Genomic DNA, 11461 nt, shown 5'->3' on the forward strand with positions numbered 1-11461 from the left:
CGGCCGTAGTGCGTCTCGGGGAGCCGCCCTGTCGGGAAGGAGCCCAAGAGGGAGTCGGCGGCGCAAAATGGCGACGGCGACGGCGACGGCCGGGGCCGGGGCTCCGGGACCGGCGGCCCCCGCGGCAGCGGCCGGCACGCCGGCCTCCGGGGGCGCAGCTCCCGGGTCGCAGGGGGTGCTAATTGGGGACCGGCTGTACTCCGGGGTGCTCATCACTCTGGAGAACTGCCTCCTGCCGGACGACAAGCTCCGCTTCACGCCGTCCATGTCGAGTGGCCTCGACACTGACACGGAGACCGACCTCCGCGTGGTGGGCTGCGAGCTCATCCAGGCGGCCGGCATCCTGCTCCGCCTGCCGCAGGTGAGGGAGCGGCCGCGAGCCTCGGGCCGAGGTAACCGCCGCGCTGGCGCCGGGGAGGCTGCCGGCCCCTTTGTTGGCGGGGGGGCCTTATCCGGAGCCCACTCCGTGTCCCCGCCCGGCACCCGGGCGCAGCGCCGATCCCCTCTTCGGACCCCGACCCCGCTCCTTATTCTCATCTGGCCCGGGGCCCACCGGCCGACCCAGGCCCAGGGAGTCCCCGCTGCCGCCCACCGGAGGTGATGAGGGAGGCGAGGCAGCGGGACGCGAAGAGCCTTTGTGGACGCGGAAGCATTTTAGTTTTTGACTTTTTGTTAGGAGTCTCGTGAAACCTAATAATTTAACTTTGAGGCCTTTAAATTGGGTTTTGAAAAGGATGGAACCTTTCTCTTGTGCAGGTTGCCATGGCTACCGGGCAGGTGTTGTTCCAGCGGTTCTTCTACACCAAGTCCTTTGTGAAGCATTCCATGGAGGTGAGGCTTCCTCCCGTCTTTCTTTCCCTCAGAAACGTGTTGACAGGAAACCTGGGTTTGTTGCGTTGCCCGTTGCTCAGAGGAACGAGTACTTGCCTTCCAATTGCAGCGCTGTACTTGGGGGGTTGGGAAGCCCCCTGTACTGCAGAGGGTTTTTTTCCAAGTGGCCTTTTTCTCAGGGTGCACGGCTCTTAACCGCCGTTCTTCAGCTGTTGGAGACTGTCGTCCTTGGAACAAACATCTCTGTGTTGCATCGCTTACGTTTCAGCACGTGTCAATGGCCTGTGTTCACTTGGCCTCCAAGATAGAAGAGGCTCCAAGACGGATACGGGACGTCATCAACGTGTTTCATCGCCTTCGACACCTGAGAGAGAAAAAGTGAGTTTTTATCAGACCTGTCGTACATATCCGTCTCTGTTTTCACGGTTATTCCGTTACATTAACGTTTCTGAAACAAGGTTTAGGGGGTGAGGTTTTAAACCTGTGCCCAGGAGGAGGCGTGGCGCCTGTGGCGGGGGTGGGGGGTGTACCCAACAGATGCTGTTTAATCAGTGAAGGAACCACAGTCAGGAGGACAGGGCGCTGTGGCTGTAGTTTGGCTGTGGCCTTGGTTTCGTGGTTTGCCCACGTCAGCATGAATGCTCTAGAACTGGGTTCTCAACCTCAGCACTGTTTGCGTTTTGGGCTGGATGATTCTTTGCTGTGGGGACTGTCCTGTGCGTCGCAGGATATTTAGAAGCATCCTTGGCCCAGGCTTTCCAACGCTCCAGCTAATGGAGGGCCTTTTTAAAATGCAGCCTTGGCTGTTTAAATGCCATGCTTCTGTTGGTGTTTTGGTTTTCCCTTCATCCTCAATACATCTGCTTGTATCTTGAGGCGGATGGACGGCATGTAGTCCTTGGGCCATGAGATCGTGAGACCCTCCACTCTGTTCAGGCAGTGTTTATCATCCGTAAAGAAAACAGGGAGAGGGTCATTGAGGCGGGGTGAGTAGGTCAGCGCTGGGGTTTGAGGAAAACTGTGTCGTTTTGTTAGTTACAGGAAGCAAACTTCCTGACTCTGTATCGTGTTTAGATTGTCACTGTTTGGGGGTAACCCGTGGGATTTGATAGGCTTTGTTTTATTTGAGCCTTATGCAGATCATGTGCTTTGTATTTGTAGAAAACCTGTGCCTCTACTGTTGGATCAAGATTATGTTAACTTAAAGAATCAAATTATAAAGGCAGAAAGGCGAGTTCTCAAAGAGTTGGGTTTCTGCGTCCATGTGAAGCACCCTCACAAGGTGGGTATGAGGCCCAGCTGCCACGTGAGTCCACCAGAGTCATTGCTTCATTCTCACCTAGATTGGAAACTGAAAAGGATTAAATGTGTCCCTCATTTGGTTTTCCAGTTTTTATCTATAATTGGAAAATAACTGTTTTCTTATTAGTCTTCTTGTATCATGTTTATCTTAATAGTATGTTTCTAAAAGTTTTGGAAATTGCATCTTTTAAATTTGAGCTTTCAAAAATGGTGATGAACTTGTAAAAATGAAATCTGTCAGTTTACTTTTTCTTTCTCAACAGCTGTTTTTCTAAAGCTGCTTTAGTAATAACCTTATTTTCTTTTATTGGGGAATTGGAAGAATTCTGAACCCTTTATTTGGAGATGAACGAAAGCTATTTTGCACTGTGTATCAGTTGAGCATACGATACCATGTATATCTTCTATGTTACACTCAAACGTGAAGAGTGCTATTTTCATCTCTGTTTCCATCCTTTTTTTACTCGGGGTTTCCTCATATCTTCTCTTGGTATTAGTTCAGAATCTCGGTAGATTACTCACCACACGTTTAAGAGCTTTTTCTTCATTTGCTGAAAGTATTTTCACACCACGTTTTGTATACGTTGGTGACTGGGGTACAGCAATGTTCAGGGCAGGCTAATCTCACTGGTGGAAAGTGTGTCGAAGACGAGAATGAGCATCAGCCCTGTTCCGGCCGAGACAGACTTGGGTGCAGCTAGGTTCTCACGCGCGTTCGTGGCACCTGGCTGCAGAAGCAGGGAGCGGGCACGTCGGCAAGAGCTCCCCTCCAGCTGAGCTGTGCACGGGGCGTGCGACCGGGAGCCACCCCTGGGATCTAGGACGAGGCCCTTATTTGCTGCATGGATGCCCTCAAGATCTGAATTCTGGGTTCTCAAGGTGCTTGATAATAATTGCCTGACCCATATCTTCCAGATAATCGTTATGTACCTTCAGGTGTTAGAGTGTGAGCGTAACCGACACCTGGTCCAGACCTCATGGTGAGTTGGCCTTCCTTGTTTTATGAGACCAGCCAGGGCAGTGCAGGAGTTTGTTGATTTGAGGCACTTGGGCAGTGGGTAGTCGGTCCCATGACTTGGTTGTGGGCTGGAGTTGTCTGAGTGCCCAGTGTTCCTGCCATGTAAATTCCAGCCAGACTCCCCAGATATCAGGCACTGGTGGAACGGTAAGGTGGCCGATACCCGCCCTGCCCCTGGAGGAGAGCAGTCACTGGGCTGCCCTTTGGGGGCTATGGACTTGGCACGTAGGGGTCTTTCCCTCAGCTGCCAGTGTGGACTTAGAGGTTCACGGTAATGTGGACTTAGAGGTTCACGGTACCGTGAACTTGCTTCTGACTGCCTCGGTCAAGGGAATCCTATGGGAGGAAGAGGGGGTATAAAGCCTTCCTACAATCTGGGGACTGATTTTAACAATGCATTTGCTAGAAGCGAAGCCTGAAGTAACAGTTCAGAGCTGGGTGCTTTCCCACAGAGTGAAGTGTGTAAGGGTCATATTTTTGCTGCCTGAATTGTCTGGTGCTGTGCTGTGTCTAATGGAGAACCTATTTTGACTTTTCTTTTCTGTACTCTTTCAATCAAAGGGTAGCCTCTGAGGGTAAGTGACTAAGACTTCTCCTCTCCTGTCCAAGCGCTTCGGTGCAGGGACAGCGGCCGTCCTCAGCCAATCCAGTGCAGGCTCTCCGCCGAAGGCTGGCTCTAGATGGTGGTATGCGCACGATAGTCTAGTGCTGGCCCACTGCTGCTGTGGTTCTCTGACGATTGTGCTTCTTGTTAATCCTCTGTCGTGCTTGGTAATTGTATTGATTAGAGTTGATAACTGTCTTGACATGAATTTTGTCCATTTGAAACTGCTCTACCTGTGCAATAAAGATGCAGTACCTTTCTCTTTAAAAAAAATGGGAAGCTGTGAAAACTGGCTGGTGGGAGTTCAGACAAGTGTGGGATGGTGTTTTTATTTCTGAAAGTCCTAGAGTTGCTCTTTCAGCACTAAGTGTTGACACAGTCTAGTAAAAGGTGTGCATCTTTAAATCATTCCATGGACACTTTTTATATTGTGACTTATTTCAAAAATAGCACTTAAGTTTAAGTATATGTTTTGAGGACTTCATTTGTATTTTTTTAGGACCTAAGAGTAAACGGTTTAATAATATTATCACTATCTGAATACTAAAGTTTTTCTTATTAGAACCAAAAAAGTTACTGACGGTTATGTTTATCAAATGTTTGAACCGTTTACTTGCAACTCTCGGGACATGTGGCCTTGGCTCCATCACACAGGCTTTTCCTTGGTCCCCTCTGTGTGCCTGGAGCAAGAGCTTCAGAGCCAGGTGCTGCTAGTGGGCAGACGGAGAATTTATCACTGAGGAATTTCTCCGTGGGTTTGTAGGTCACCTTCTCCAGGATTTTGGGCAGAGATAACCAGGGTGGGGGGTGCATCAGTCAGACCCCAGCACGACTTGGCTCCCCTCTGGATGGAGCCTGGTACCATGGGGGGATGTTACGAGCACTAAATACGTGACCTGTGCAACTGTTTTCTTGTGAAATTAGTCTTTTGTTTTTGCAATGTTGATAAAGGTGAGATCTGATTTTTGGTCTATTAAATCTTAGAGAAATATATCTAAATGACAATGTTGAAAATGTAGCCAATGTCAAAACTCTTTAATTTTTTTAAAAATGCAAATGTTTTGTATTTTTATATCTTCTAAAATGTGATAAAGTTTTTTAAATGTCCTGATTGTGATGAAACTTGTAGTATTTTGTTGCTTTTATGTGATTTTATGAATGTTCATTTTAAGACTCCTTGTTGAAATGGGACAGTTTGGAAACGGTTCTTTGATAAGCCTGAGAAGAGGATTTCCCTTGGGGCACTGAGCCCTCTGCATGATGTTCCCATACACCCAAGGGCGTTTTCCCCCCTTTTCAAGTGGACTCCCCGTGTGGAAGAAGCCACGCCGTGAGCACCTCTCCCCGGAAAAGGAGTGCAAGAGGACGACTTGTCTCAGAAAGGCCCTCGCAGGCTTTGTGCTGAGCCCATTCATTTGAGTTTGCATGTTTCTCTGCACCATGGATTTTGAGCATTTAGGTTTCCTTAATCAGATACGTTGAACTGCCACAGTAGACATCTTTCTGAGGCACTGTGTTTTGCATGAGAGCAGGCCAAAGGTTGAGAGGGAAAAGTAAAGTTAAAGTCGGTTCTCTTTCATAGCAACACATATTGTCTGACATTCAGCCAGCTTTAAAAAATTTTTTCAGTTATTTCCCTGTCTTCCTGTCGTGTATTCAGAAGAAGCAGCTAGAACGTTTCTCCATGAACTTGTGAGATTCACAGGACTGTCTAGCTCTAAGTCCTGGCAGTAGACTTACTTAGTGGAGCAGTGACTTGACTTAGACAGTGCAGACAGGTGGTGTGGGCATTGCCACGGGCGTTGCAATTCTTCCTGCATCTGCTTTTCAGGAACTACATGAATGACAGCCTTCGCACAGACGTTTTTGTGAGGTTCCAGCCTGAGAGCATCGCCTGTGCCTGCATCTATCTTGCTGCCCGGACACTGGAGGTCAGTGCTGGGCCACCCCGGGGGATTCACCGACCCCAGTGAACTTCTACATACTGTGCTTCAAATTATGCTCATTGGAGCCAGTAAAAAGCCTACTTGCTGGTGACCGGCAGGCTTGTTTTTATTGTCCGGAGAATCTTGTCGGCAATGAAAAAAGGTATAACGGTGATTACTTTTTTGTGTTTACAGATCCCTTTGCCCAATCGTCCCCATTGGTTTCTTTTGTTTGGAGCAACTGAAGAAGAAATTCAAGAAATCTGCTTAAAAATTCTGCAGCTATATACTCGGAAAAAGGTTTTGTGTCTTTTCACGTCACGTGTTCCTCTGTGTTTGACTGGAAGCATCTGGTCTGAATCCTGCACTCTGGCTTTTCTAGGTTGACCTGACCCACCTGGAAGGTGAAGTGGAGAAGCGCAGGTACGCCCTTGACGAGGCAAAGGCACAAGCCAAGGGCCTGTTGCCCGGCGGCACCCAGGTGCTGGACAGCACGTCGCGGTTCTCACCTGCCCCCAAGCCGGGTGAGCGTCAGGGCGCGCGTGTGCTCCTCTCAGGGGTGGCCCTCTCCTCCCGATTTCTCTTAGAATCACGTCTACAGCTAGTCTGAGCACTCTGGGGGGCTCCTAGGACGTCTGTGTTTCTGTTTTCAGTAGGAAGGGGTATGGACAGGCTCCTGAAATGGCTGTTCACCCAGTCTAGCCAAATAGTTTGTCTTTAATGAAAATCTCATAAATCTGGAGCAGTAGATCATGTTGTCATATTCTAGAGTTAGGTGTGACGCCTTTCCCCGGTCCTGGAGGAGCGGGACGGGTGACCTTCCTGCGTCTGGTGGTTCCAAGCCCGGCGGGGAGCAGGGAGTCACGGTCGGCAGCGGCAGTCCTGCGGGAGAGGCCCCACCTTGCTTGGCTGACCCGTTTCTCAGCAGAACAGCTGTCGGGTTGTAACTTCTCACACTTGATTCTAGCGGAATCCCCCAAGGAAGGCCAAGGAGACAAGCCTTCCCCACTCTCTGTGAAGAATGCCCGGAGGAAAGTGGAGGGCGTGAAGAGAGCCAAGGCCGACAGCCCGGTGAACGGGTGAGTGTTCGCGTGCCCCAACGGGCCGCTGGGGTTGGCTGCAAAGACGTGGGGTCTGAAACTCTGCTCTCCGCCCTGTTCTCAGCTTGCCGAGGGGGCGAGGGGCTCGAAGTCGGAGTGGGAGTCACGAGCAGAGTTATTCCAGGTCCCCGTCGCCATCCGCTTCTCCTAAGAGAAGGTGTGTGCCGCTCGGGGCGCTTGGGGCTGCACCTGGCAGGGTGGGTGTCTTCCCTGGGAGGTGGTGTGGCCTCTCCTCAGGACAGTTGCTCCTGACCCAGAGGTGGGCGGGGTGGGCGGTCATCCACCCAGTGGTCTCCTTCACAGGAAAAGCGACAGCGGCTCTACATCTGGCGGGTCCAAGTCACAGAGCCGCTCACGGAGCCGGAGTGACTCCCCACCCAGACAGGCCCATCGGGGCGCTCCCTACAAAGGCTCCAAAGTAAGGAGCTACCGGAGGTCCAAGGACTGCAAGTACTCTGCCCAGAAGCCACACAAGTCTCAGAGCCGGAGCTCCTCCCGCTCTCGGAGCCGCTCACGGGAACGGGCGGATAATTCTGGAAAATACAAGAAGAAAAGTCATTACTGTAGAGACCAGCGACGGGAGCGTTCTCGCTCTTACGAGCGAGCGGGCCATCGCTATGAGCGGGACCACCCCGGACACAGCAGGCACCGGAGGTGAGGGCAGGCTCCCTGAAGGTCTGCCCTTCGGCCCTCGGCATGCCCACCTCGGCCACTGGCCCTGGGGCGTGACTCTTTCTGGAAATGGTTGTTGACTCGGGACTGTGTGATGAATTTGGAGATGGAATGGAGAGGCCAGCAAGCCGCCCTTTAGTGTGGCCCGGGCCCAGCTCACCCCGCCCGCCTGAGCAGCAGCCCTGCTGGTTGCAAAGGCGGGGTGCGCACGTCCCAGTGGCGTGGCTTGGTGCTACGACAGGCTGTCTCTTCACTTCCATACCGATACTCAATTACGTTAAACCAAGAAAATGACTTTTCGAACCTTTGCCTATATTAGGTTGTACTTATGTACGTATTTTGCAATGTTTCACTATGAGAAAATGGCCTTAACAGCCCCTCACTCTGTCCACGTTGTAAATAAACATGTTTAATACAAGTTAAAGCTATATACGAAAACTCAGAACTTGAATTCTGTCAGCTTAAAACTTGTGTAGAGAATTCTGATTTTTAAAATGTGAAGGTATTTAGATCTGTGTTGAAAGTCGTATATTTTTATCTGTGCAATGCTGAGTGCAGGCCACCAGCTCCTAAATAGAGAAGTTTCCTATATATGCATTTTATGTGGTTAAATAAACATAATTCTCTCTACTCAGGATATTTGGAATGTTAAAGGGTTTGTGGTTTGTCAACGTGCTTGCTTGCTCCCGTGCACAGCTGGCAGTACCTGTTCTACTGGTACGTCTGTGCTGCCGTCTCTCATCTCATTAAAGCGTTGGGTTTTGTATTGAGTTTTTGTGCACCTGCTCTTCTGTGAGGGTTTGTGAGGAGTCTGAACTGTCTGCTGCTGGTGGGGTAGAGGGAGGGTTTGAAAAGAACATAATGGTCTGGAGTTCCCTAGTGCCTGAGGGACATTGGTTTGTAATGCGCTTTCGTCAGGTTTCGTCAGGCTGGCAGCAGCCAGGAACAAGGACCCCAGAGGAGCATCACCCCGGTGGGGTCCTCCGTCAGAGTGGGTGGCGGGCGAGTAGACAGGTTGGTGGTGAAGGTGAGCAGGATGGGTGTGGGGCCTCTCTCTGGGTGCTGCGTGTGCTCTGTGCAGATCGAGGGCTGTTGGGCCTGTCCTGTGCCCCGTGTTGGCTCTCCCCAGACCAGCACTGCTGTGTGGGTGGGAGGCGTGGCCTTCCTGGAGCCAGTGGGCCTGGAGAAAGGTGCTTGAAGTCAGTACAGCCAAGGTGTGAAAGCGGCAGGGTCAGTGCCCAGGGTGCAGGTGGCTCACTCTTATGATCAAACCACAAAAGCCTGGGGAGGCCGTGCAGCTGGAGGGAGGGGTGGGCTCCAGGACGTGTTCAGAGACCTTCCGACCTGGTAACCGGAAGCAGTCCCTTGGGCAGAAGGGTGTCCTCTGGTGACTCAGTTACGGAGCTGGGCCGGGAGCCTACGGTTTCTGCCTTCCTAATGGCCTATCGTCCACTCCCCGCTTAGCCAGGTTGGGGCCTGGGGGTGTCCAGGCCTGGCCATTTCCTGCCTAAGACTCACTGGAAGCAAGCAAGCCTCCCAGTAGAGCCAATGAGACTCCCCACATCCCAGTGCCAGCAGGAGCCCCCGCACGTCCATTCTTGAGATCCTGCCATCCTAGCCAACCTCAGCGAGGACAACGGAGCCTTTCTGGCCTAGATGGGTGAAGTGGTGCCCTCGGAGCCCCCTACCCTGAGGAGCAACGCTGGGTCTTAGCCAAACACCATGCTCCACGGAGGCTTCTTTTGGTTTTCGGACAAAAACTTCCCATGGGCACAGGATGGGAGCTTGTTTGCTTTGAGGAAGGAAAAAGCTCCACCTATGCAAAAAGCGTTAGACGCGGGGCCTCCTCTGCTTATCCAGACTGGCAGAGAGAGGAGGCTGCAAGCCAAAGGGATGGGGCGGCGGGTCCAAGACCCCCGAGCCCTTCCTGACGGCGCCCCGACTCTGCCCCCAACGCCCGGCACGGCACTCCTGGCGTCCGGGCTGCAGAAGCCCGGGCCGAGCCGCCGTCACCTGTCTGCCAGCTTCCCTCCCATCCTCGGGAGGAGGGCTCGGGGGTGGAGGCCACGCCCCGCAGACCCGGCAGCTCCGGTTCTTCCCCTCCGGCCCCAGCAGCCGCAGTATCTCGGGCCACTTCCGTCGCCCCTGCAAACCCTATTTCCGTCGACGGGATAACGTCCCTTCCGCAGTCCCGAAACGCCACTTCCGGCCTCCCGGGACAACGGGCCCCTGACCCTTTGGGGGGGGCGACGGGAGTTTGGGCCACGCAGGCGCAGAGGGCCCCCCGGGGTTGTGGGAAATGTAGTTTTCTAGCCTCCGCAAGGGACAGGCGGAGCCGGCGAGCCGTGGGAGGAGCTGGGGCGGGGCGCGGGGGGCGGTTCCTCCGGCCGGAAACCGTCGCTTTCTGGGCCGGGTGGGACCTGCACCGACGCGGAGCGGGGCGCCGTGGGGCGCTAGGGGCCGCTGGCCGTAGGAACCAGCGGGCGGCCCACGCGGGCTGGGGGCCAGTTTAGGTACGGACCGGAAGTGCCTTAGCGCGGCGGCGGAATGGCCAGCTGAGACTACCGGTTGCGTTTGGGAAGAGTCGGCGTGAGGCCGCGGCGTGTGGGTTCCAGGGAAGGCGGAGGCGACCGCGGCCGGCTGGGGCTCGGGGCCTAAGACCCGAGCGTCCACACCACCCGCGCGGTGGGCGCCTCGGGGTAAAACTAGGTTCAGGGAGTCAGTACCTGCCCAGAGTCGCGCAGCTGGGGAGCGGCGGAGGGTTTGAGGGAGGGAGCCGTGCTCGAAGCAGCGTTCTCGTGGTGGGATAGGGTGGTGAGGGAGACGGGGTGCGGGAATCAGGGCGAGACCGGAGTCCCCGGAGTGACCTAGGCGTGCACCTGTGTTCCAGCTCGGCTGAGTGCCTGGGGCCGCCGCCAAGCACAGACCATGTTCATGGTGCGCCTGACTTCCCAGCTGCTCAGGGCTGTTCCCCGGGCAGGTGAGAGGCCCCGTGGGGGCAGATGGGCGGGAGGCGCACCTGGGTTAGGAATGTGGTCAGCAGCTCAGTTCCCCCCGCTGCTGTGCCTCAGCAGCTGGAGGCGGGGCCCGGCCACAAACTACCTCGTAAACGTCCAGATTTCACAGAGGGGAAGTCTGGGCCTGAGAATGTCAGCAGGGCTTCAGGAGGTTCTGCTCCCCAGACCCGGTGGCCGTGCATAGGTCGTGTAGCCCCACAAGCAGTAACTAACTGTGCCATCTTGTCTCCTGCAGGTTGCAGTGGGCCTTGGCCTGTCTGCGGGGTGTTGGGCAGGCATGCCTGCAGGCCTCGTTACAGCATGCAACCAATAGGCCCAAGTGGGGTTGCCTCCCTCCCTGACCGGCGGGTCCACATGGAGCTTGAGGAGATGCTGGTCCCCAGGAAGATGTGTGTCAGCCCCCTGGAGAACTGGCTGACCGTTCGCTACCTCCTGCCCAGACTGGATGCTGGGGCCCCAGAGATTGTGTCTCCAGCCCAAGTCTATGAGTGTCCGCCCAGCCAGATGGGGGAAGGGTTCGAGCAGGGGGGTAAGGACGTCTGGGACGCACCCCAGATACAGTGCAAAAACGTGCTCAAGATCCGCCGGCGGAAGATGAATCATCACAAGTACCGCAAGCTGGTCAAGAGGACCCGGTTCCTGCGGCGGAAAGTCAGGGAGGGACGCCTGAGACGGAAGCAGGTGAGCGTGGGTCCTCGGTCCAGAGCTGGGCAGGGTGGTTGAGGTGCGTGGCTGTGCCGCAGACCTGTTGGTGGTCCCTCTCTCTGCCCTCGCAGATAAGGTTCGAGAGAGACCTGAGGCGCATCTGGCTGAAGGCGGGCCTGAAGGAAGCCCCCGCAGGCTGGCAGACCCCCAAGATCTACCTGAAGGGCAAATGAGTCTCGTGTGTCCCTCCCCCAGCCCTGTTACTGCTGATGACCCATTGTAATAAATATTCAGAGAACTTAGTCATTCTTGCTGGCCTGGATCCTCTTCTGCCTGGGGTGAGCTGT

General features: G+C 54.2%; 2 protein-coding genes across 15 annotated transcripts; both read left to right on the plus strand.

Annotated features, from left to right (window-relative positions):
- Window positions 1-17: 17 nt before the first annotated feature.
- Window positions 18-8222, plus strand: CCNL2 (cyclin L2). Of its 10 annotated transcripts, XM_049698945.1 has the most exons (12): window positions 25-392; window positions 757-831; window positions 1011-1209; window positions 1993-2113; window positions 3049-3113; window positions 5587-5686; window positions 5876-5980; window positions 6063-6204; window positions 6450-6546; window positions 6648-6759; window positions 6845-6937; window positions 7084-7221. In XM_049698945.1, the coding sequence occupies exons 1-11, from the start codon at window positions 68-70 to the stop codon at window positions 6929-6931; spliced, it is 1428 nt and encodes a 475-aa protein (XP_049554902.1). In that variant the 5' UTR covers window positions 25-67; the 3' UTR covers window positions 6932-6937; window positions 7084-7221. The 10 variants fall into 10 exon arrangements, with proteins under 10 accessions (XP_004272326.1, XP_049554903.1, XP_049554902.1 ...); XM_004272278.2 differs by lacking the exon at window positions 6450-6546 and having other exon boundaries at window positions 18-361; window positions 1100-1209; window positions 7084-8222; XM_049698946.1 differs by lacking the exon at window positions 6845-6937 and having other exon boundaries at window positions 24-392; window positions 7084-7348.
- A 1628-nt stretch (window positions 8223-9850) lies between these two features.
- Window positions 9851-11416, plus strand: AURKAIP1 (aurora kinase A interacting protein 1). Of its 5 annotated transcripts, none has more exons than XM_033432659.2 (4): window positions 9851-9965; window positions 10343-10432; window positions 10705-11150; window positions 11246-11416. In XM_033432659.2, exons 2-4 carry the CDS (start codon window positions 10381-10383, stop codon window positions 11345-11347), a joined length of 600 nt encoding a protein of 199 aa, XP_033288550.1. In that variant the 5' UTR covers window positions 9851-9965; window positions 10343-10380; the 3' UTR covers window positions 11348-11416. The 5 variants fall into 5 exon arrangements, with proteins under 5 accessions (XP_033288550.1, XP_049555045.1, XP_012389455.1 ...); XM_012534001.3 differs by lacking the exon at window positions 9851-9965 and adding an exon at window positions 9975-10151; XM_012534002.3 differs by lacking the exon at window positions 9851-9965 and adding an exon at window positions 9976-10137.
- Window positions 11417-11461: the final 45 nt, after the last annotated feature.

This window comes from Orcinus orca, chromosome 1 (genome assembly GCF_937001465.1).
Source record: "Orcinus orca chromosome 1, mOrcOrc1.1, whole genome shotgun sequence".
Classification (NCBI taxonomy): Eukaryota; Metazoa; Chordata; class Mammalia; order Artiodactyla; family Delphinidae; genus Orcinus; species Orcinus orca.

What these genes read in the sequence shown, in the direction of transcription:
- CCNL2 (XM_033432656.2), top strand. Translation starts at nt 68, where the DNA reads ATGGCGACGGCGACGGCGACGGCCGGGGCCGGGGCTCCGGGACCGGCG. An exon ending in CGACACCTGAGAGAGAAAAA is followed by an intron (nt 1,210 to 1,992) that starts GTGAGTTTTTAT and finishes TTGTATTTGTAG; the next exon opens with AAAACCTGTGCCTCTACTGT. An exon ending in TCCGCTTCTCCTAAGAGAAG is followed by an intron (nt 6,938 to 7,083) that starts GTGTGTGCCGCT and finishes TCTCCTTCACAG; the next exon opens with GAAAAGCGACAGCGGCTCTA.
- AURKAIP1 (XM_033432659.2), top strand. Translation starts at nt 10,381, where the DNA reads ATGTTCATGGTGCGCCTGACTTCCCAGCTGCTCAGGGCTGTTCCCCGG. An exon ending in CAGGGCTGTTCCCCGGGCAG is followed by an intron (nt 10,433 to 10,704) that starts GTGAGAGGCCCC and finishes TGTCTCCTGCAG; the next exon opens with GTTGCAGTGGGCCTTGGCCT. An exon ending in GACGCCTGAGACGGAAGCAG is followed by an intron (nt 11,151 to 11,245) that starts GTGAGCGTGGGT and finishes CTGCCCTCGCAG; the next exon opens with ATAAGGTTCGAGAGAGACCT.